Source organism: Camelina sativa, chromosome 9, assembly GCF_030686135.1.
Source record: "Camelina sativa cultivar CO46 ecotype springtype chromosome 9, ASM3068613v1".
In the NCBI taxonomy this organism is placed as follows: domain Eukaryota; kingdom Viridiplantae; phylum Streptophyta; class Magnoliopsida; order Brassicales; family Brassicaceae; genus Camelina; species Camelina sativa.
Window position 1 is genome coordinate 18,265,963 of NC_141888.1, and position 23,838 is coordinate 18,289,800.

Below are 23,838 nucleotides of genomic sequence, written 5' to 3' on the forward strand. Positions count from 1 at the left end.
TTCCCTAAATTTTGTTGTATCGAAGAACTCGGTAAATTTTTCATAGCTGTTGGTGAACCGTTGTTCCCTAAAATTATAATCCAATCGGTGGTGAACAATAATATCAAATTCATATATAGCTACAAATGATTTGTACAATGATGAAATGTTAAAAACAAAAATAGTTGTCTATCACATAATAATGCTTTAACTTTGCTTAAAAAACGGACGGTGTGGTTAGGAATGCATGTCTGCATGCATAATGTAAATAGGATAATCGGCGTTGCCTCGATTTTTCTTAAGCATTGATCTTGGCTCCCCACCACACATAGATTTGTTGGTTAAATCTTCCTGGAACATTAGTAAACCATTCACACTAATTCGTTTGACTATATGTTGTTCCATAAAGATCGGTCTATGTAGCCTCCGACTAATTAAATTTAGACATGACAACTAACCGGGACAATTGTCCATTTCGATAAGGCATAGCTTGTGCAATGTGAAGTAGTAAAGGTCATTGTCTGAAATAGTCCAGTGGCGAATGGGGATCTCTTCTTACAAGAAGCTTTGTCCAAAGATTTTTACATTGATTTCCAAATACAAGGTATAGAAAAGTGAGCTTCTTTTCTCCGTTTTATGGTTGATAAAAATCCTATCAAACGAGCATATCCCTCTTCCTCCTAAACAATTAACACTATCTTTATAGTCTCTACTCTACCAAATTGGAAAATCACTGAACTAAATGTTTTAAATTTATCAAGAAAAATATAGTTAGCAAGAAACCGTATTTAAGACTCCTTCATAAAACGTATACATTACATGCATAAACGAGTGTATCATAATAAATATATCTTCTTGTAGTATGTGATGTGCCCCAACGGTTGAGTAATATATCTTCTTTTCGATGATCTAATTTTTGGTCTTTGGATTCTCTGACTATGAAAACAAAATTGTTTAAACTTCTGCAGCACCTCTTTGTATCACTAAGGACAAATTTAACAAAAGCAAAAAAAAAAAATAAGGCCAAAATATAGGGGAAAAAAGACATACGAAAATGATGGCAGGAATAAAGAAACCTGATGATTTAGATGGAACGGTCAGTAAAAGAAAAAGGTGGAGAAGTTTTGGTGGCATGTGATCTGCGAAAATGGGTTTACGTGTTTGATTCAGTTTCTCATTTCGTCTACGTGCTCTACTTACTCTTCACGTGTCTTCGTGCCTTCACGATCGATGCCAATCTACAGTTTGACGGCAAAAAGAGAATCTCTTGATATATATTAAATTTAAAATATCAATCAATGCAATTTAATGCACAAAAATGTTATGATCCATTGAGATAATTGCTGCATTTCTAGTATAGTTGTATTACAGATCTTTGACCCCAAAAAAAAAAAACGAGTTGTATTACAGAAATGAATCAATGATATAACTTTTACATGCACGGATTTATTTTAGCTAGTCCCTGGATGTTCCATTCTTGGGGCCATTTCTTTCGGTTTTCGGGTAATTTGAGTATGAAATATTGATAATCACATATGAACCGAATAAAATTTGGTTCGGCTCGATATAGATACTAAAAGTTGGAACCGAATAAGACTCGAAGACATTTGGTTCCAACGAGCTTTTCGGTTCCGACTTATATAAAATCATAAAACATGGTTAAAACCACTTGAATCCGAACCAAATCAAAAACCGTAGATTTATTGTATTAGTTTCAGATTTTTTGGGTACCATCTGGTTCAAATAATTCTAATTGTTCGGTTTTTATATAGTACACGAGACCAAACTTAATTCCAAATTTTTTTTAGCTTCGGTTTTGTTGTTTAATTCCGGTTAATATTCTCAAGCTTATCAATATGCATAACAAAAGGTGGCCATTAAACATGTGACTCACAGATGCTCCAGGAAGTGTCCCCATTAATCACATATAGTATGAATAGGGCGCTAACCAGGGAGATTACTGAATTAGAGGTTCGCAAAGCTTTATTTGCTATGCAGCTTGAGAAAACACCAGGACCTGATGGGATGACGGTTTTGTTTTTTCAAAGGTTCTGGTCTTCAATAAAGGGCGATTTGGTGGCTTTGGTTAAAAATTTTTTCCGTACAGACCGTTTTGATCCGCGGTTAAATGAAACGAATATTTGCCTAATTTCTAAAAATGAAAGGCCCCAACGGATGACAGAATTTAGGCCGACTAGCCTTTGCAATGTGAGTTATAAGATTATTTCTAAAGTGTTGTGTTTCTGGCTTAAGCGGTTTCTCCCATCTCTTGTTTCAGAAACTCAATCGGCTTTTGTTTCTGGTCGATTAATCATGGATAATATTCTTGTGCCCAGGAAATGTTCCATGGATTAAATACAAATCCACGATGTAAATCGGAGTTTTTGGCCTTCAAGACGGATATGAGTAAAGCATACGACCGTGTTGAGTGGGATTTTCTAGAAGCGGTTATGGCTAAGTTGGGGTTTGATAGAAAATGGATTTTCTGGATTATGTGGTGTGTATCCTCGGTTTCGTATCAAGTCCTTCTAAATGGACAGACCCGGGGCTCTATTAAGCCACAGAGAGGTTTACGTCAGGGGGATCCTTTATCTCCTTATTTGTTTATAATCTGCACAGAGGTTTTAATTGCCAATATTAAGAAGGCTGAAAGAGAAAATAGAATCACGGGTATCAAGTTAGCTCGGGATTGTCCCACTATTTCGCATTTGTTGTATGCTGATGATAGCTTGTTCTTTTGTAAAGCAGAGGCGGCTGAATGTACTACGGTAATAGAAATTATAGGAGATTACGGGATAGCGTCGGGGCAAGAGGTAAATTTGGAAAAATCATCCATCATGTTTGGTAAGAAAGTCCCGCCTGAAATAAGGATTCAATTAAAATCAGTTATGGGTATTTCCAAAGAAGGTGGTATGGGATCGTATTTGGGTATTACTGAGAACCTTCAGGGTTCGAGAACTAAGGTTTTTAGTTACGTCAATGAGCGGTTGGATGATCGCGTGAATGGCTGGTCTGCAAAGTATTTATCGAAAGGTGGAAAGGAAGTTATGATCAAATCGGTAGCTTTGGCTCTTCCAACTCACGTTATGTCTTGTTATAAATTACCACAGGAGCTAACGTCTAAATTAACGAGTGCTATCTCAAAACTCTAGTGGAAATCTAATGATAAGGCAAGAGGTATGCACTGGGTAGCTTGGGATAACCTTTGCAAGGACAAGTGCGAAGGCGGTTTGGGTTTCCGCGGTTTGGAAAAATTCAATGACACAATGCTGGCTAAGCAGTATTGGCGGTTAATTCACTATCCAACATCACTGATGGCTCGGGTTTTGCGAGGTAGATACTTTCGGAATAAACATCCCTTAAAGGCCAAGAAGCCATATTCCCCTTCGTTTGCTTGGAGGAGTATTTACTCAACTAAGGGTTTGGTGGAACATGGATCACGGTGGGCGATAGGTTCGGGCTGTAATGTTTCGGTATGGCGTGATCCTTGGATACCAGATACTCAGCCAAGACCAGCTAATGGTCGAGGGAGATTGTTACATCCCAATTTAATGGTGAATCATTTGATTAATCAAAATACTAAGGAATGGCATATGCCAATTCTTGAGGAGTTCATGGATCCGGCGGATATCCAAATTATTCAATCAATGGAGATCAGTAAATTCTTTAAACCAGATAAACTGATCTGGCACTATACTAAATCAGGGAAATATTTGGTCAAATCGGGTTATCGGCTCGCACGTGAATTAATTAAAGAGATTGAATTTGGACCGACGTGCATGGCCCTTAGGGCACAGACTTGGAAACTTGAGGTTCCTCCGAAGGTTCAACATTTTTTCTGGCAGATCGCCTCCGGCTCCCTCCCTGTGATGGAACGTCTGGCTTCTCGGGATGTTCGGTGCGATACTGTTTGTAAACGATGTGGTTTGGCGGTGGAGACTATAAACCATGCACTTTTTGAGTGCCCTCGATCGCGTCGGATTTGGGATTTGTCCCCAGTTGACATAAGTTCTGGTGGTTTCCCCTATGGCTCAGTTTATTCGAATTTAGATTTTCTATTTTGGCGGGCACCGTCCCAGTCGGACGTTTTGGATATAAGTTTCCGTGTACCATGGTTTGTCTGGTCAATCTGGAAAGATAGAAATAAAAAAGTTCTTTAGGGTACTGAGGCAGAGCCGATTGATGTTATTAATCAGGCGACTAATGATAAATTGTTATGGGAGGAGGCCAAGTCCTTCTCCTCAGATGCCCTAGATCCTTTGGAATTGGAGGTTCGGGATCCTTCTCCTCGGTGTCAGGTTGATGGATCCTGAAAGGCTTCAGATCCCTTTGTAGGGTTAGGCTGGTGGTTTTGCAATAGTGAGGATACAACGATGCTAATGGGAGCACGAAGTCAGCGATGCAGCTCTTCACCCCTACATTTGGAGCTTCAGGCGTTGATTTGGGCGATGGAATCTCTTTTGGCTGCGGGTGTCGACTGTCAGAATTTTGAGACGGACTGTGCAGAATTAATGGCGATGGTGCAGTGTCCTGATGAATGTCCCGCTTTCTCCAATCTGTTGGATGACTTTTGTTTACTTTGATCATCCTTTCCATCCTTCATGCTTTCGAGGATCCCGCGCACGTCTAATATATGGGCAGATTGTCTTGCTTGCTTTTCGAGATTTTTATTTTTTGAAACTTTTTTTGTAAACTCTTACCCTCCGCTTTGGACAACCAACCTTGGAATTATTTTCTAATTTAATGTTTGGTTGACAAAAAAAAAAATAGGTGACTCTATAAAGTTCTTAAGCGATGTCACTTAAGTGAGTAATGATGAATAATAGCAACTAACTATGTGATTACACTGATTAGTATATATGCCAAAAAAAAAGAAGAAGCAAAACTGCATGTAAAAAGGAAGACAAGTGTACTAAAGTGTAACAATATCTTCATGCTTTTCACATCTATTTCTACTAGCTTACAAGTCGTCACCTCGAATATTCCTCCCATCAAACTCAACAAATGTTGAAATTTCCATTATTAGTAAAGTAGTAATACTGTAATAGTAATATATATAGAAAAATGGCGGCGTAATTATATAAGTAGAAACAAATATTAATTCTTCTTCTTCACATTCTCATCTTGGAAATGTCGTGAAGCTTTTGAAGACCCCAATTTTATTTTTTCCTTCTCTGCATTTTACAATATTTGCCATTTATTGCAAAACCAATTTTTTCTCCTAATGAAACGAGATCTTTATTGAGTTAAATGATTTTGGTTTAGCTCATAAAAATAAAACACTTTGTTCGATGCCTCCACTTCTCCGGTTCAGAAAACTATCTTTCTCCGAAGACACCGTCAACCATACAGCCAAACAACAAACCACCACCGAGAAACCAAAACGTCGTCGTGCTGGGAGATGTAGCTGTGTCGACTCATGTTGCTGGGCGATTGGTTATCTCTGTACGGCTTGGTGGCTTCTTCTCTTCCTCTACCACTCAGTTCCTGTCCCGGCTATGCTTCAAGCTCCGGAGTCTCCAGGGACTAGGTTGAGTCGTGACGGTGTTAAGGCGCTTCATCCGGTGGTTCTTGTTCCGGGGATTGTAACCGGCGGGCTTGAGCTTTGGGAAGGCCGTCCTTGTGCCGAAGGGCTCTTCCGTAAACGTCTTTGGGGTGCTAGCTTCACCGAGATTCTTAGAAGGTGACAATTTAGTCCGTTAGGTTATGCGTCACTCGGTTTGGTTCGATAAACTTAGAGAACCGGGTTGATATTGGTTTTGTTTTTCCGGTTGATATTGGTTTTGTTTTTCCGGTTTAGGGGGTTTACAATCTTGGTTATGGGTGGAGATGGTTCTTTCTATGTGTTCTCTGATTATTTAGCTAGCATCTATAATTTTGGATGATTAATTTATGAATAATTTATTCAATTCTAGATTTGAGAAGGAAATTAATGTCAATGGAAATGGAAACCGTAAGATTTTATTTCTTACAGTAAGTAGAAAATTGTCATAGATCTACAGAATATATTATGTTTCTAAAACATGCAATGACGATAGATTTTGTATTTGTAAAATTACTAATTTTTGAATATCAGTTTCTAACATAGCATTTTAGTTTTCTTTTTATAACATTTCAGATATTTTCGTTTATGGTTTTGATGAATTTTGGAAATAAGATGGATTGTTAAAGTATATATATATATTTTTTTTTAAAAAAAATTAAATGACTTTTAGGATTAGCATTTCGATTTTCTAAATTCTGACTTAACCCAGTTTGAAGAGTTGACTTGCTCGTTTAATTGTTGTGATTTGATTTTATAGGCCATTGTGCTGGTTGGAGCACTTATCTCTGGACAGTGAGACTGGTCTCGACCCACCCGGAATCCGGGTCCGAGCAGTCCCAGGACTGGTGGCTGCAGACTATTTTGTACCGTGCTACTTTGCTTGGGCAGTTCTCATAGAGAATTTGGCGAAAATTGGATATGAAGGCAAGAACCTTCATATGGCCTCTTATGATTGGAGACTCTCTTTCCATAACACCGAGGTGTGCTCACATTAATTAGCGGACTTGGTAGTATTGATTCCTATATGTCACATTGACACACTAGTATCAATGATAATGATTATAATATAAGACATCACGATGATTACTATATTAGCTACTTTTGTATATGTAATGTTTTTTTTTTTTTTTTTTTTTTTGATAATAAAAAAATTGAACTGAAGATATATACTATATTACATATACATATATGTAATGTTAGGTTTGTATATGGATTAATCTATAGTTTTTTTGGATTGGAACCGAGCAGGTACGTGACCAATCTTTAAGTAGACTGAAGAGTAAAATCGAGCTAATGTATGCTACCAACGGGTATAAGAAAGTGGTGGTGGTTCTGCATTCAATGGGGGCTATCTATTTCCTTCACTTCCTTAAATGGGTTGAAACACCTCTTCCTGATGGAGGCGGTGGTGGCGGTCCAGGTTGGTGCGCCAAACACGTCAAAGCCGTTGTCAACATTGGACCCGCCTTTTTGGGTGTCCCTAAAGCCGTTAGCAATTTGCTTTCTGCTGAGGGCAAAGACATCGCTAACGCCAGGTTAGGTCCATCGACATTTTAAAGTTACTTTCACTTGTTTTTTTTATTTTGAATTTAAGTTACTTTAACTTGTTATGTTAGGATCATAAGAAATGTTAAGTTCTTTTCAATATCTGAATTAGCTTAATGCTTTTTTAACGGTTATGCTTATGGTTCAGATCTTTGGCTCCCGGTCTCTTGGACTCGGAACTTCTCAAGCTGCAAACACTCGAACACCTTATGCGGATGTCACATAGCTGGGATTCAATAGTTTCTTTATTACCAAAAGGAGGTGAGGCAATCTGGGGCGATCTAGACTCGCATACTAAAGAAGGCTACAGTTGTATTGACTCCAAGAGAAAATTATCACAAAGTAATCTCCATAGACAAAACGACAGCGTTAGATCGGAGTCTTGGGTGAAAGAACCGGCAAAGTACGGAAGAATAATAGCTTTTGGAAAACGAGCATCTGAAGTGCCATCCTCACAACTAAATACTCTTAACATCAAGGTTATATTAATAATTTTTGCCATCGTCTCTCCTGCCTTTTCTGAGGTCAATGGACTCTTAACTGCGTTTTAATCTTTCTTTGTCTATGCTTAAACAGGAACTGTCGAGAGGAGGCGACTCTTTAAATGACAGCACATCATGTGGAGAGTTTTGGTCAGAGTACAGTGAAATAAGCCGAGAAAGCATAGTTGAAGTAGCAGAAAACACAGCTTACACAGCCACCACTGTTCTTGATCTTCTCCGTTTTATAGCCCCTAAGATGATGAAACGAGCTGAGGCTCATTTCTCACACGGTATTGCTGAGGATCTTGACGATCCTAAGTATGGACACTATAAGTACTGGTCCAATCCACTCGAGACCAAGTAAGTATAAAAACATTTTCCCATTGTCCTTTCTTTATATAGCAAGTAGGCATACATCAAACAAAAAAAAATATATATATATATATATATATATTATTGGTGCCTTGGCGGGCAAGAAAGGGCTAGGTCGTCACAAAATCTCTTATTGATAGTAAACTTAAGTACTGAGAGAAACACAAATGGGTGGAATTTGAATACCTTGTTTTATTCCAATAACAGATTACCGGATGCACCAGAGATGGAGATGTACTGTCTTTACGGAGTAGGGATTCCGACAGAGAGATCTTACATATACAAGCTCACAACCCCTTCGAGTAAATGCAAGAGCAGCATTCCTTTCCGGATAGATGGATCAGTGGATGGAGATAATGACATTTATCTAAAAGGAGGAACTCGGTTTGCGGACGGAGACGAGAGTGTACCGGTGATAAGTGCAGGGTTTATGTGCGCAAAGGGATGGAGAGGGAAAACAAGGTTTAACCCGTCCGGGATGGAGACGTTCGTGCGGGAATATAAACACAAGCCGCCCGGAAGTCTACTGGAAAGTCGAGGAACGGAAAGCGGATCTCATGTAGACATAATGGGTAATGTTGGACTCATTGAAGATGTTTTGAGGATCGCTTCTGGAGCTTCAGGTCAGGAGGAGATTGGTGGCGATAGAGTTTACTCTAATGTGATGAAGATGTCAGAGAGGGTTAGCATCAAGTTGTGATATATATAACATAATTAGGAATTTAACCCATTTTTTTGGTCATTTTAAAAAAATATGTAAATAAATGTAAGTTCGTTGTTTCTGCTCAGTGCTCATATTTGTTTTGTCCTGGTTAATAAATGTAACGAAAACCTTGGGCGTAAAATAGTAAGTTTAAAAACTAGGTGGTCTTTTCTGTAAATTAATTATATTCCGAAGGACTTTTAAGTTAAAAACCAAAATTGATCATAAACCGGTTCAAATATTTTGGATTTGATTCGAGCGATCAAATCACTCAAATTAGCCTTCGTCTCCTTCACCGTCGTCGCCACGAGCCACTCGCCGTCTACATCAATACATCACCGTGATATGGGAATTTAGTAGCAGTGTATGAGGAACATGTGGAGCTGGGTGATTGGTGGAAATAAGGAAAAATACGTGGAGAGATGCGATTGGTGTGAGCTGAAGTTGCTAAAGCTTTAAGATCAAGCTGTTCATCGTTTTCTTCATTATGCAACAAATCTGAAACTTGAAAAACTTGTAAAACTCTAAAAATAGCTCTGTTTGTTTGCTAGGTTTCTCTCATCTCGAGAGCTAGCGTTTGATCAATTCTGTGTTTCATGAACATTGAATTTATGGTTACGTTTACAAATTGTTGATTGTGAAGTTTGCTGTATCAAAGGTATCAGAGCCATATCTTTCCTCGGCTTCAATGGCGGAAACTAGATCACGATTTCGTTTTGAACAAATGATGGCGAGACAAAAGCAAGAGATGGACGAGATGATGGCTAAACTGAAGGAAGAGATTCGACTGATTGTTTACCGATCGGAGAACGTGGAGGAGGAGACTCTACAATTCGATGCTTGCCCAGCCTTGCCGCAGCGGTCGGAGTCACCGGAGTTCTCTCGTCCTCTGCCGAAACCAATCTATATAGGCAACGGTATTCCAGATGTACCTAAAATTTCATCGCCAATGTCTAATTTCACATACAAGCTTCATCGACAAATTCCTTTGGAGGAGATGAATGAGAAAAGGTTGAAGGGATTATGTCTATTTTGTGAAGAACCAGAAACACCCAATCATCACCTGCAACATAAGAACTTAGGTATTTGCATGATAGATGATGATCCAGATGATTTTGTTAGTGAGTCAGACTTGGTAGAGAATGATATTGAGAAGGATTTTGTAGAAATTGAGGTTGATGTTGAAGAGAAAGGTTCGTTCTCAGATTCTGTTATCAAACAGCAGGTATCATCAATCTCTCACTTGGAACTTAGCCATAGGTCTCCCATAGAATCTCAGGATGTTGATGATGATTTGCCAATTAAATTTGTGGATGTTGATAATGATTTGCCACCTGAAATTGTGAGAACACATCGATCTAAGTCAGATTTTGATCTTGCGTATGCTGCTACTATGGCACGCAAAGTGTTTGATTCAAAGCCACTAAGAACGAATCTGTTGCAAATTTTGAGAAAGAAAAGGTTTTCAAAGACTTGGTGGTTCAAGTTCAAAGTGGCCAGGGCGGTTAACCTGAGATGTTGTTTGCTTGGTAAAATGCTTGGGGTAATAGACAGTGATCCAGGACATGCAGAACAGACTGTTTATGAGAAGATAATAATGGTGAATGAGTGGCTAATTCAAATCAGAATTGGTCTTCAAAGAATAATGAGTAGCAAAAAGAACAAGTTGTCCAAGAGGTGGTGGTTCATGTATAAAGCTGTGGAAGAAGGATTGTTGCAGGATTTAAGTAATGATGGGGCAGCAGAAGAACCACTCTTATGGTTGCAGAACATCTCTAAGAAGATGCACACCTATAACCACTTGTTTGGTAACCTTGTGTCTGATATGGGAAAACGTGTTAAGATGTTTGTATGATGAGCTTATTCTCTCTGTTGCATGGAATGGAACATTCATTCTGTGATAACGATTTGCTCCAACAGCTGATATAGGGAGATGGTGCAGAGAATTTGACTCAAGAAGTGTCTATTATCGAATGTTTTATCATGAGGAGACATTTACACTTGAGTTTGATTGTCAAGAACAAGCATCAGCTAGACGAAAGAAGAACCATGGTCTTTTTCTTGGATTGCAGAGTGAGCAGAAGCAACGAAAACGTCCCAAGTCTTGGATGTTCAAGTACAATGCATCACTCAAGAAGGGACTGTTTCTGAATTCTTTTGGTATGGCGGTTCGCTCATATAGTGTACAGTTTCCTGCTGCTCACATTCAAGCTAGAGACACACTGCTTTTGTCAAATTCAACTGAATATTGTTCCTCACATTATGCTTCAACATGGACTGTACAGATGGATGTGGGAAAAGAGGTTTGTAATGTTGATGTCACTGAAGCAAAGAAACAGCTCCAGAGGATTAAAATCTGGCAAAAATGGCAAAAATGGCGATACAAACTCTGGGAACAGAGTAAAACCTTTGACCCTGGAATCAGACTTGCATCACTCGTGACTTTAAGAAGTCATATTCCAAGCAGAGATGTTACAATGGTTTCAATCAAATGGACTCTTAAGAATGTGGAGGAGGCGTCATGGGAGGTAGTCAATGAGCAAAGGAAGTTTACATGAACCTTGAGGCAAGGTTCTGCTAACAGGGGAGATTTGATATGGGAATTTAGTAGCAGTGTATGAGGAACACGTGGAGCTGGGTGATTGGTGGAAATAAGGGAAAATACGTGGAGAGATGCGATTGGTGTGAGCTGAAGTTGCTAAATCTTTAAGATCAAGCTGTTCATCGTTTTCTTCATTATGCAAAAAATATGAAACTTGAAAAACTTGTAAAACTCTAAAAATAGCTCTGTTCGTTTGCTAGGTTTCTCTCATCTCGAGAGCTAGCGTTTGATCAATTTTGTGTTTCATGAACATTGAATTGATGGTTACGGTTACAAATTGTTGATTGTGAAGTGTGCTGTATCACACTGACGTTCAACATCGCTGTAAGATTCTATAAAGTTGAATGCTTTGTTTAATAGCGTTTCGTTTAGAACCATCATATTTTAAGTATAAATTTTAGTGATTTTTGTTCTCTCTTGGGTGTTCAGTGTTCACCACATGTTCGATGAAATGCTTCTAAGTATTAGTTCAATGCAATTCCTGTATAGTTTCATTGCCCTCTTGGCTTGTATTTAGATTTTGGAATACGAACAATTTCAAGACTCTAGGTCCATTAAACAAACAAAGCAATGTTTTGTTGAGCCTTAAGATTGATGTGTTTTGGTTGTGTTGCAGTAATGGACGAGGGACGCCAAAAGAACTTGCAGTTGTTGGAGGAGATTATTGATAAAGGTTTAAAACAGAAGCTTGTACACGCAACTGCTTCACGGTATCTCCTTTGCAGATGAAAATTATAATTTGAGTAAATGTATGTAGGATTAGGTTAAGTCATTGTGGTCTCTGTATTTGTTGGTTTTGCAGGGACAAGATCTTTGAAGAACAAAAAGTACTGTATCTTTTTTTTTTGTATAGGGAAGAATCTTGCTTCTTGGATTGTGTATCTCATTAAGGTGTTTCTTAATGTTTTGTCAGTTTCTCCCATGTCTTGGCCCTGTCAAAATGACAGATTCAATTACCAATCAGTTTTTTCTTTACTTGGTTTTGTGTTTTTTGAAATCCAGAAGAACTATTCTTGGTGTTGTTGTTCACTGTACTTTGTTGTCCATTGAGCTTTAACTTGGGTATTCTTGTTTCCTTAACGGTGTTTACTCCCACTCTAGCTCTGACTTGCGAATAAGCCTAGAAACTCTGGAGAAAAATGGTGTGAATAGTCTCAAAACAATGGTCAACCTTGGTTCAGAAGTTTACATGCAAGCTGAAGTGTACGTCACTTTATATCTTTTGATTCTTTCGTTTAATATTAGTCAACTCATTATCTGGGAAATGTCATACACTGTCTCCATGCGCAGCTTAATGCATTTTGGCAAGAGCACAATCTCTTCTGCCTTTAATGACCATTTTAAGTAGTGAACTTTCGGTGTGTTCTATATGTTAGATGCTAGAAAATGTTGAGATTATTGCGAATTAAAACTGGATAGGATTCCTACCAGGTTTGCTTTCTGATTCGTTTACACCTTATGTGAGTGTCTATTTGAATTCAGGCTAGGTTCGCGGCACATATTCATGGATATAGGACTCGGCTTTTATGTGGAATTCACCAGGCAAGAAGCTCTTGACCATATTTCACAAAGGGAGGAAAGGATTAAAAAGTTTGATATACCTGTTTTTTCTCTCTCTTCAAATGCTGCTTGTTTTCAAAGTTCTGTTTGTTGCCTTATATTTCTGTTTGCTTCTGGGTGAATCCAAGAAACACATGGTTGTATTATCGTTACGTATCGTGTATGATGAAATGAGTTGAAGTGGATTTACTATATAAATGGTGGTTTTTGTTTTTCACAGGCAACTAGAAGAGTTTACTCGTGTTATTACGCAGATCAGAGGTTGTATCAAACTGGTAAGTTCAAGTTCTTATCATGTTTTCTAATTTGTAGTTCATTTGTCTTATGAGGTTGGGATTTGACTAGAAACCTACTGCGTAGTCACCATTCGGGTAGTGATTATGCTAACGGCTGTGTATCATGTAATATTTGCAGGCTCATTACCAGATTCAGCAAATACTCAATTGTCAAGAAAACATAATTTGGAAAAATTTTTCTTGTTTATTATCAATGGCCATAAGGCTTCATATATACACAAAGATATTTCCTTAAATGGTAGATGTAAATCTTCCTAAATATATGCAATCAAAATTATATATTAAGTGATTAAGATTTCTCCTTGATTACCAAGTTAAGAGATATGATCATATCATACAATATCCTAACACCCTCCCTCAAGTTGGAGCATGCCGCTTGCAATACTCCACCGTTGATTCATCTCGTTTTTTTTTTCTTGTCGGTTCGTCGTTGTAACAAGAGTACTACCAACTTCCAAGCTTACCCTTTTCTCTCCAATGGAGACAGACACATTAATTTAAGCAATTAAAATGAGATGATTGTTGTCGTATAGTGGACCAATTGTTAGATCAGTCATCTATTCGAGATGATCAGGTGTAGATTATATTGAATCAAAATGTTATGAGCGAGAGATCATTAATCCAAATAGAGATCTTCCGCTTCCTCCTCTAACTTCGGTCTCTCTCAGATTCCATTGTAAAACACCAAATCATCTTCTTGGTAGCAATCTTATTAATCTCTACATCATGAAAAACAAAATATAATAAGAAAACATCCACTTGCACATAACTAACAATGGGGATAATTTTGAATCAAATTTTTTGAGGGAAGAAGAAGCGAATGTTATACCAACATTGGTAAAAGGGCATGAAGGAAGGAGATTAGCTTTCTGTTTGAGTTTGAGACCCGCTTCGAAGTAATCGTGTAGGTCAAGCTCAGACTCAGCGCATGCGCCATGTGTCTCCCACTCGTGTGTCCAAAAAAACTTCATATCACTAATGAATGTTTCAGACATTTGAACTCCATTTTGCAGAAGTGATATTAAATTCTATTCCATTAAGTAGAATGTGTTTTGTTCTTTTGAATTTTTGATGAAGTAGAGAATGTGAGTTAGTTAACTGCGTTGATCCTCACTGAATCCACAATTTGTGTCTCCATATACTCACCACATTCAAGCTTTAACTGTTCTGAGCAACAAAATTTTGAATCTTCCTCTCAACCAGCAAAACAAAACACACAAGTCTCAATCTTCTATTCGGAAAAGAGCCAAATCTCAAACAAGAAACCCAAGACAAGCCGAACAAATAACTTTGGGGGCAGTTTTATCATTTTAATGTGCGAATATCCCGACCACATTGACGTCCTTCTCTTGTTGTCACCTTCTGTTCAGAGCCATCAATGGCGATATTACCTACACCAGCCTCCATTGCTTCCCTTTCGTCCTTTTCCTTTTCTCTGTTCTCATTTACTGTGTCTTCTTCTTTTCCTTTCGATTCTTGCGGTTTCAATGCCGGTTCCAGTAATCTTGGGCCTGGACTGAACCATGGGTGTGTTAGGCATTGGGCGGCTGTCGGTCTCTTCTCAGGCACAAATTCAAGAACTGGGATTAAGAAATCTGCCATTGCTTTTGCGTCCTGCTCGCTGAAATCATACTTCTCCTTTAAGACTTTGCTGATTGGCCAAAACCGCAACCGCCGGATGTGCCTTAGTTCACCTAGTCGGTTGAAGTAATCCCGCGAGTATCGACCGCCTAATGCAATCTACAATTGAAAACAACATAACTCATCAAAAGATATTTGGCTCTACTGTTTATCCGAGTTCCAACCATCAGTATTTGCAGGTCAAATGCAACCAAAAAAACTAAAATCCAACTTTAGAAAGGATTCGATACTAGATACATATACATGCGATCTTATACGGTCACAACACTACTTAAATTTAGAAAGGATTCAATAGTAGATATATATATTTGTTCATGCTTATGTGGTCACAACACTACAACTATATTTATCAGCTTTACCTTTCGTGGCATCATCCCGAGAAGCTCCATCATCAATGCCAGGTGATCCTGAAAGAAAAGCAACCAGTTTAAGACTGCACATAAGAATAATACAGCTTAGCTTCATACAAAACCGGCTAAGAAAGTGAATATATAAGAAGATACCTCATCCCGGTCATAGTTTTCACCACTGTGAGGATCAAATAGGACATCTCCAGTGGCCAGCTCGAAACAAATACAAGCAAAGGACCACATGTCTGCTGAGGTTGAGTATTTTGATCCAAGAACAACCTCTGGACATCGGTACTGTCTTGTCTGAATATCGCTTGTGAACTGTTTATACGTCCAACAAGCATTCCCAAAATCTACTAATTTGCATTTGCACTCTATATGACTCAGTAATTTATGCCTTGTGGATCGGCTTCCTCTCATATTACCCTGACTATTCTTTTTGTTAGCCTTCTCTCTGGCTTCTTCATCTTCCATTAATCTTGTGGAACTTCCTTCAGACCTCTCCTCGGTGGAATTGCCATTCGTTCTTGCTTCAGAGTTAGAATTTCTTTCATTTTCTTCTGAAGCTTCCTCTAGACCACAATCCTGAACTACCACCTTCTTAGCCTTCTTACGGATCTTCTTTTTCTGATTCTTTGTCAAATCGCCATCGTATGTATAACTCTTAGTTTCAGGTTTAGCAGCTGACTCAGAAACCTTATTTTCCTTGGTGGTTGGCAGAACAGGTGGTGGAACACCTGATCTCCGAGCATCTCTTGATGGATCAATAGTGGACAACAGCAAAACGTTCTCGGGCTTTAAATCAGTATGAATAATAGAGAGCTCACGGTGAAGATAATCCAACCCAACCAAAATATGAAAACAGAGCTCTTTAACCTTGTGGAGAGGGACCCCTCGGTAATCACTGTACTTAATAACAGACAACAAGTTATCTCCCAAGTACTCAAAGACCATACAAACATGTTTCCCATTAGGACCCGAATGCTTGAAATGATCCAGTAGCTTTACAACACATTTCTTATCACCAGGGTCACTTTCAGCAATCTGTTTCAAGATCTTGATCTCATCCATGGCTGCCTCTGTGTAGTGCTGAGCGCTCTTCTGGACTTTCAAAGCTACATAACGCTACAAACAATAAATTTTCTTGCGTGGTCAACGCTTTGAAATGAAATTAAAGCAAGGTCCTCCAGCTCAAAACCAAATAAATATAGGATACACAGAAAAGAAAGCAAAAGAGGTTAACCAAAGGCTAAAACGATATTCTCAGGGATCTGAAACTAACACTTAAGAACTCAATCTGACAAGCTGGCTCATGCACATTATAGGTAAACCATAACCTCACTAAACCACATTACCGAAACAGAGCATACCTAGTCGATAAGAAACACAACAAGCAATCATTTTTTCTTCCTAAAATTGGTTCCTTAGCAGAAGAGGGTAAAAAGAGAAACATACCGAACCATGAGTGTCCCAAGCAAGCCAAACAGTAGAGAAATGTCCCCAACCAAGCTTACTCTGAATCACATAAACTCCATTCTTAAAAGTATCACCAACTCTCACCGCATGGTACCCTCCTTTCCTGTAATCCTCCGTTCCTTCGTCCTCCGACGAATACTCACTCTCTTCACCCACACGTCCGCCGTTTTTATCCTCTGCCGCCATTCCCGAAACTTCACAAATATGGGCAATCCCGGAGACCCAGAACCACCTCGATTCTAGGAAAAAGTTTCGAAATTGGCAGAAACCCAATTGACAAGACCAAGCGATTTCGAAGCTTAACCCTAGAAAATTGATGATTCAATACAAAATCAGACTGAAACGAAAGATGATGATTCTGGAATCTGATTTGGTGAATCAATCGAATTTGTTCAATGTGATGATTGGGAATTTTCAAAAGTCTCGAGAGACAGAAAGAGTGAGAGAGAGAGAGAGAGATCGGTTGGGTGGTGTGTTTCGTTGGTTGGTTTGGTAGTTACAAATTAGGGTTTTCTACTCACTTTAGATTCATTTAAAGAGATAACCCGGTTTTAATTGGACCGGTTTTACGATAAAATCAGAAAAACGATTTGTCAAAATAACTGGGAAATGGGAAGTACATTTGTCAAAATAATTTTAATTATGTCAAAATCCAATTTTTAATTGGGAAGTAGTTGACAAAAAAAAAAATTGGGAAGTACATTTGTCAAAATAACTTTTATTTTTATTTACATAATTATACCTTTGTCATTTGTATAAATATCATAACTTGAAGTTATTATTTATAATATAACCATATTTTAAATTAGTATCTAAAACACATAGTTTAGTGGGGTTATTAGTTTAAGATTTGAATAGAGTTTTAAAGATTTTAAATGTTATGTAGAATCTGTTGTTATTAGATCAAGATTTTGTTAAACTATGTTAAAGTTTAGTGTTATTAGTTTGTGATTTATAAAAAATCATTTAAAATCTTAACAAATCTGGGTTATTGGATTCAGACTTTTATAAAGTCATTAAAAGTTTTGTGTTATTCAATTAAAACAAAAGAATCTAGGATTGTTAATGATTTCAATTATTATGTTATTGGTTCATGATTTTAGATACTTTCTTTACAAAATAAAGTCATGGAAAATATCATAAAAATATAGGGATTGTTTGGAGGACTTTACAAGATTTTAGAAAACTAATCAACAAAACTCTCTAGCAATCTTTAACAATCTTTCACTTATTCATTTTTTATGATTTTGTTGAACTCTTCAAAAATTTTCATAAATCTCAAACCAATACCACCCCCTTAAATAATTGTAAAAGAAATTAGTATTCCATAATTAAATATTCTAAATATTTTAACTTGCTAAAAAAGAAGTTCTACGGACACGTTATTGAGCGAACTAAAGTTACATAAATATAATCCCTACTATTAATCGTAAAACATTGCCTGAAAAAAACCTTAGTTTTGTAAGAATTTACAATACAATGCCATTGCAATTATGACCATTTTAATATTTTTCGTGCAGGATAAAATTGTCATTAAACCCTTACTGAAAAACGGATAAACACGCGGGTCATTTAACCCGGTAATTTGACCCGTTTCATGTTATAATCTCAGCCATTCATTCTCTAAGTTTTTTAAAATCCTGACCGTATATTTTGAGATCCTTTTAATCTCTTACAAAAAAACAAAACCCTTACTCGATTCTTCTTTTTCTCTCGCCTCTCTCTCTCTCTTTTTAGCAAAAGCATAGAGGAAGAGGTTCTGGATTGCTGCAGTACATAGAGATATGCACTATTAGAACCAGTAGGGAACTGTTAACCCATGGTTTGTGCCATAGTATTATGGATCATCATCTCTCTTATGCAAGGTAGACACTTACTTTGAGTGTTCAAAGTTTCGAATACATGTTAATAGAGTTGATGTTTTGGTTCGCTTATGTAATTTGTGTCTTGCGTAGGTTGCTCCGTACCAAAAAGAAAAAGATGAGTCGCTTTCTAAAGATCCTGCTTGCAAGATTCTGCGTCGGGAGCTTACTAAAATTGTTGTGGATGGTGTTGTGTCTAAGCTTTGACATAACCAGTCCTTTTTTTTCTTTCCCTGTGTTTGGTCTGATCAGCTTCTTCCTCATATGTCTTTTCAGATGAGTTTCTTTTGCTTAAGCATTTTTCTCCAGGTTCTGGCCTCTTCTTCAGCACCAGCAATGTGTTTCCGAAGGTCAATAACATATGACACAGAGAAAGATGAGAAAGAAGTGTTCTTCACTATTACCTCATGTACTCGGTCTGCTTTTGTTGCTTTGCGTCTTCCCGGCTCCATTTTCAGTCACAGGTTAGTGTTTCAATTTGCAACACACATTAACAGTTTAACACTAATATCTACATAAAAACATACAACATATTTTTATCAAACAGTTCCGAGGAGCTTTCCAATCTGTTTGAAGAGAAAGAGCCAAGCTTGGAGTTGGAGGAAGTGAAGCAAGCTTTTGATGTCATTGATGAAAACAGAGATTGGTTTATCGATCCAATAGATTTTCAAAGAGATTTGACTGCTGTTATTCAATTATGTATTTGATTAATACAATCCTCTCTTATTCTGTTGGAATGGATTTTAAGATATTTTTTCCGTCTAAAGCATGAGTTAAACAAATACCAGCTTTTTATCTCTAACTTTGATGAACTTCATTGAAAAAATTATAAGCAAATAAATTTTCTAAAATTACAGACTTTTTTAATATACAAGCAGTCATAATAATTCATTATATTAATTTTAATAGTAGGGATATGTTTGGAGAACATATATCATTTGGATTTTATTTTAGATAACTTTATTTATTAACAAAATATTCAAAAAAACATTAAATAATATCATTTGGATTTTATTTTAGACTTAGAAGATAACTGAAATTGAATCAAAAGATGGAATGAAAATCTTTAGTCATAAGATTAATTTTATATATAAATATACTCTTAATATCATCAGAAATATATTACTATTTATGCACATAATTTCATATCAGAACATGTAAATTAAATTATGATTAAAATTCCAATCTATTAATAATATTAAGATGAAAAATAGTGGACGTGAGACAGAAATGGATAATTTGTATAATAAAAAACAGTGTACTTAGAGAAATACTTAGGTTCACTCCTAGGGGTGAACCTCTCCATTCACCCCTCTTCTTTCAGCCAATCAGAATCTTCCATCTAATATTTTATTTAAAAAATAAATCAAAAATAAATTAAAAAGCAAACCAAATTAAAGAAACAAATTCTGTATACTTTTAATTAAGGAAAGTTAAATATTGGCTTGGTTTAGATTTTTAAAATTAGAATAAAATTATATGTCGGTTTGGATTTACAAATGAAGTGGTTAGGGTTTAGATTTTACAATTATAGCGAAACTATATGTCAGTTTGGGTTTACAAATGAGGTGGTTAAGGTTTAGATTTTACAATTAGAACAAAATTATATGTCATTTTGGGCTTACAAATGAGATGGTTAGGGTTTAGATTTTACAAGTGGAACGAAATTATATGTCGGTTTGGGTTCACAAACGAGATGGTTAGAGTTTAGATTTTACAAGTAGAACAAAATTATATGTCGGTTTGGGTTAACAAATTAGATGGTTAGGGTTTAGATTTTACAAGTAGAACGAAGTTATATATTGGTTTGGGTTCACAAATGAGATGGTTAGGGTTTAGATTTTATATATGTCGGTTTGGGTTTATTAAAGAGCGGTTTAAATTTTAAATTTTATAATAGTTTATACAGATTTTATTTCCTTATTGTATAAGGGGGTGAATGGAGCCCAAGTATTATTCGTGTACTTACATCTTATACAGTTTTAACCAAAATTGAATCAAAAGTTGGATTCTAAAATATGCTATTAATATCATGGAAACTGGAAAGTACATTAATGATTATGCAAGTATTAATTGATACAATTATTTCTCATATAACGTGATTTATTATGCTTAAATGTATGAATTACATTTTTGCCATATATTAAATATTTTTGTAACTAAAACAAAACGAAAATTATGGAAATGTAATTAAGTAGAGATACATGGTCAATAATTTTCACAATTTAAAATAAAATTCTTCTAAAACATATTTGAAAACAAAAATTTCAGCCCAAACGGAATTGTAACTATATATATATTAAACACTCATATGGAGAATACATGTATTTTGCCTAATATTTTTAGTCAAAATTTATTAATAAATTATTATATGAGTAATTATTTAAAAAGAAATGGTTATGGGACATAAAATTTCTAACAGGATGGATAGGATGGGACGGAAAGCGATGCGACAGGATGAGATTTAACACCACATAACAAAATTACTTTAACATTTTTAACAAACACGGTTTGTGCTTGATTATTATGGATGGATTGCAAAAAATGTATATTTTCCAGCAGATGAAGATGATGATCATATTTATTTTCTATACGGGTTGGAGAATTCTACATATACACCAAAATATTAACAAAACACCTTAAAAGAATGGCAACCTAATTTTTGTGAAAAAATATTAATATTAGATAATTAAAGTTTTACAACCTAAAAATGTTAATTATTTGACAAAATATATGTTTTATCAGTGTTTTCAAGTAATTTAATTTACTAATTAAGTACATATACTGAAATAGTATAAGTAAACTGAAATAGGTAATACGAATAATGAAAAAAAATATTTTGATCAACATTTTTAGAAAAAGAGAGACATAAATTTTAGATAAAAGTACAAATCAGAAAATATAGATAAATAAATTCAATTGTCAAATTTTCACTAATTTAGGTAAGGATTGACTATGTGACAGGTAATTCACCACTTTGGAATGGGCACTTTGAAAATTTTGCTAATTTTGAAAACAATTATCTTTTTGAAAAATTATAAATTTGGATAATTTCAACTAACTAAATAAAAAAATATTCAATGGAGAACTCTGCTATCCCAATTTCTTACCCAAACTGTTTAGTAAAATTGTCTACGGAGTAGTTATTTAAAGGAGAAAGAACATCAGACAAAAAATTCTGATGGATACGGGACAAGACGAGACTGGATGAGACGAGACGATATGAAACAGATGAGACGGAACGAGAGAGATGGGTTGGAACATGAGGGGACAGGACATGATAGGATGTATTTTACTAGGTTTTTTTTTTTTTAATTTACATAAAAAATAACGTTTATAAAAATATTTTGTTCCGTGCTGTAGCACGGGTTTTTCTTTTATTGTATTGGAATCTTAATTTTGATGTTACTTCCCGTAATTCTACAGCTAATTTAGTTCTAATCAAAACAATTAGATGTTTTTCAGAATTATAATTTGTTTTTGGATAATTTTACTACCTAACTAAAAATTAAATATACAATGGAGAATTCGAGTATCATGTCTAAATTTCTTACCGAATACATACTAATAAACATTGCTTAATGAGTATTTATTGAAAGAGAACGATCATAGGACAAAAAAAGTTATGATGGATAAAGAGAGAAAGATAAGACGGGACAGGATGGGACGGGATGGGATGGAACGAGACGGGAAATGTTTCCTATTACAAAGTAGATATGTTTGGATTTATATGAACAATAATTCAAACTAAAACCAAATTGAAATCCAAAATTTATATTTATTATCAATATTTTACAAATAGTTTTATATATTTAAAATAATAAGATTCTAACTCATTTTTTCAAATTTAAAATTTATATGAGAAAATTTAATACTAACTTAATATATATGAAAGATTTAAGTAAAAAAAAAACACAACATCATGTTATTAATGTTTGTCAAAAATTTGAAAGAAGAAAAAAAAAACCATAAAAAAATATGAGAATAAGGTGGCTGGATGGCTTCAATTGTAGAGACTTTCATAAGGTGGCTGTTCCGGCGAATAAAGTGACGATTGTTATCGCGAGTAGTGTCACGAGAAATGGTAGATTTTAGTCATATTTAGCACTGTGGGCCATCTTGGCTTCATGATCAAGTGCATGTTGATGAATAATGTTGTTGGTGTTTATTATTGTTCTTGGTTACTTTCGATTCTCAAACTATTTTTGGTTATATCTGATGACCAAAAAAAATGACAAATAAGTCTCTTATTTTTCCACAATCAGCAGTCCATGATTAAAAACTGTTTGATTCATCATCACTGTCTTTGTTGAAAGCCACTGTCTTTTTGGATATGCAATGGAAATGGGTAATTCGTATAATAGAAAAGATTGCACTTAAACGATTTTCTTAAAAAAATTCACTATGTGACATATAAAGAACTAATATGAGATGGATATTTTGAAATTTTGGTTGAAAATATTCAAATGGAGATTTTATATATTTCGTGAAGTAATTCTCCACTTTGGAACGGGTAACTTCAATATTTTAGTATTTTTTTAAAACAGTTAGATAGTTTGTTAATATTAATATTGTATTTTTTGATAGTAAAAACTAACTAAATAAATAAAAAATGTATTTAAGAAGAATATGGGTATCCCATCTAAATTTCTTACCTAATCTCTATTAAAAATATTGTCTACCAAGTAATTATGTAAAAGAGAATGATCATAATTGTGACATCCTGGTTTGCGGAGAGGTTTAAAAAAATTGATTTGGTCACCTATGTCACCAAAGTGCAGTTTTCTTTTCGGTCAAAGGTCCTGAGAGAACTCTAGAGTTAAGCATGTTTGAGCTGGAGTAGTTTCAGGATGGGTGACCATCCGGAAAGTGATTGTCGGAACTGTGCGAGTGGAGACAAAACACATGGAAAGATCATGTGGTAATTTGTAGGGATGGTAAATAAATCTTTCAAGCCTCCTGGACGTAACAAATCGACTGTTGGATATGGATGGGCCCACTGGCCGGGAATGGATGTGGGCCCACTAAGCGAGGTGGGCCTATGGATCGGGAATGGATATGAGTGGGCCCACTAAAATGATGATCGGAGCGTTACAATAAGACAAAAAATTATGATGGATATGGGAAGATAGGAGATGGAACGGGACATGATAAAACGGGACAAGGACGTGTTTCCTGTTCCTCTAGGTTATATAGTATATACGTGTAATAATCCAAAGTAAAACCAAACTTAAATTAGATATTTAAAATAATACAATTATATAAAATATTTTGTCCGTGCTATAGCACGAGTTACTACCTAGTTCTCTAATTATTTACGGATTGGTTTACTAAAATACACAAAATATTTTAGTCTGCTACCAAACACAAAAAAAATATAATATAATCAATACAATAAAACTAGAATGTGTTGCTCTCCTCTTTT

The 23,838-nt window shown here is 35.9% G+C and overlaps 4 protein-coding genes and 1 long non-coding RNA gene across 7 annotated transcripts; 4 read left to right on the plus strand and 1 right to left on the minus strand.

Moving 5' to 3' along the window:
- The first annotated feature begins 1,911 nt into the window (after nt 1-1,911).
- LOC147938266 (uncharacterized) lies at nt 1,912-4,562 on the plus strand. The gene is made up of 4 exons (XM_087465553.1): nt 1,912-2,010; nt 2,316-3,038; nt 3,132-4,093; nt 4,340-4,562. The coding sequence occupies exons 1-4, from the start codon at nt 1,912-1,914 to the stop codon at nt 4,560-4,562; spliced, it is 2,007 nt and encodes a 668-aa protein (XP_087321679.1).
- A 359-nt stretch (nt 4,563-4,921) lies between these two features.
- Nucleotides 4,922-8,783, plus strand: LOC104710945 (putative phospholipid:diacylglycerol acyltransferase 2). The gene is made up of 6 exons (XM_087466523.1): nt 4,922-5,662; nt 6,282-6,504; nt 6,773-7,059; nt 7,218-7,548; nt 7,646-7,911; nt 8,131-8,783. Exons 1-6 carry the CDS (start codon nt 5,271-5,273, stop codon nt 8,621-8,623), a joined length of 1,992 nt encoding a protein of 663 aa, XP_087322649.1. The 5' UTR covers nt 4,922-5,270; the 3' UTR covers nt 8,624-8,783.
- A 2,628-nt stretch (nt 8,784-11,411) lies between these two features.
- LOC104710947 (uncharacterized) lies at nt 11,412-13,380 on the plus strand. The gene is made up of 7 exons (XM_087466526.1): nt 11,412-11,552; nt 11,845-11,938; nt 12,031-12,060; nt 12,330-12,431; nt 12,711-12,770; nt 13,009-13,063; nt 13,203-13,380. Exons 2-7 carry the CDS (start codon nt 11,847-11,849, stop codon nt 13,317-13,319), a joined length of 456 nt encoding a protein of 151 aa, XP_087322652.1. The 5' UTR covers nt 11,412-11,552; nt 11,845-11,846; the 3' UTR covers nt 13,320-13,380.
- An 818-nt stretch (nt 13,381-14,198) lies between these two features.
- Nucleotides 14,199-17,070, minus strand: LOC109124618 (uncharacterized). Of its 2 annotated transcripts, none has more exons than XM_087466524.1 (4): nt 16,531-17,070; nt 15,229-16,200; nt 15,085-15,132; nt 14,199-14,824 (listed from the first exon to the last, which is right to left on the minus strand). In XM_087466524.1, the coding sequence occupies exons 1-4, from the start codon at nt 16,735-16,737 to the stop codon at nt 14,390-14,392; spliced, it is 1,662 nt and encodes a 553-aa protein (XP_087322650.1). In that variant the 5' UTR covers nt 16,738-17,070; the 3' UTR covers nt 14,199-14,389. The 2 variants fall into 2 exon arrangements, with proteins under 2 accessions (XP_087322650.1, XP_087322651.1); XM_087466525.1 differs by having other exon boundaries at nt 15,229-16,190; nt 16,531-17,056.
- Nucleotides 17,071-17,707: 637 nt separating this feature from the next.
- Nucleotides 17,708-19,195, plus strand: LOC104710949 (uncharacterized). 2 transcript variants are annotated; one of them, XR_015567244.1, is made up of 4 exons: nt 17,708-18,131; nt 18,289-18,416; nt 18,507-18,877; nt 18,961-19,195. It is a non-coding gene; the product is annotated as an uncharacterized LOC104710949 (long non-coding RNA). The 2 variants fall into 2 exon arrangements; XR_755154.3 differs by lacking the exon at nt 17,708-18,131 and having other exon boundaries at nt 18,245-18,416.
- The last annotated feature ends 4,643 nt before the right edge of the window (nt 19,196-23,838 follow it).

Excerpts from the sequence above, each read along its gene's own strand:
- LOC104710945 (XM_087466523.1), top strand. The coding sequence starts at position 5,271 with ATGCCTCCACTTCTCCGGTTCAGAAAACTATCTTTCTCCGAAGACACC. Across the intron at positions 6,505-6,772 it reads TCTCTTTCCATAACACCGAG|GTACGTGACCAATCTTTAAG; the intron begins GTGTGCTCACAT and ends GGAACCGAGCAG. Across the intron at positions 7,549-7,645 it reads TAAATACTCTTAACATCAAG|GAACTGTCGAGAGGAGGCGA; the intron begins GTTATATTAATA and ends ATGCTTAAACAG.
- LOC104710947 (XM_087466526.1), top strand. The coding sequence starts at position 11,847 with ATGGACGAGGGACGCCAAAAGAACTTGCAGTTGTTGGAGGAGATTATT. Across the intron at positions 11,939-12,030 it reads GTACACGCAACTGCTTCACG|GGACAAGATCTTTGAAGAAC; the intron begins GTATCTCCTTTG and ends TTGGTTTTGCAG. Across the intron at positions 12,432-12,710 it reads GTTTACATGCAAGCTGAAGT|GCTAGGTTCGCGGCACATAT; the intron begins GTACGTCACTTT and ends ATTTGAATTCAG.
- LOC147938266 (XM_087465553.1), top strand. The coding sequence starts at position 1,912 with ATGAATAGGGCGCTAACCAGGGAGATTACTGAATTAGAGGTTCGCAAA. Across the intron at positions 2,011-2,315 it reads CAGGACCTGATGGGATGACG|GAAATGTTCCATGGATTAAA; the intron begins GTTTTGTTTTTT and ends TCTTGTGCCCAG. Across the intron at positions 4,094-4,339 it reads ATAAGTTTCCGTGTACCATG|TGAGGATACAACGATGCTAA; the intron begins GTTTGTCTGGTC and ends GTTTTGCAATAG.
- LOC109124618 (XM_087466524.1), bottom strand. The coding sequence starts at position 16,737 with ATGGCGGCAGAGGATAAAAACGGCGGACGTGTGGGTGAAGAGAGTGAG. Across the intron at positions 16,201-16,530 it reads CTTGGGACACTCATGGTTCG|CGTTATGTAGCTTTGAAAGT; the intron begins GTATGTTTCTCT and ends TATTGTTTGTAG. Across the intron at positions 15,133-15,228 it reads AAAACTATGACCGGGATGAG|GATCACCTGGCATTGATGAT; the intron begins GTATCTTCTTAT and ends CTTTTCTTTCAG.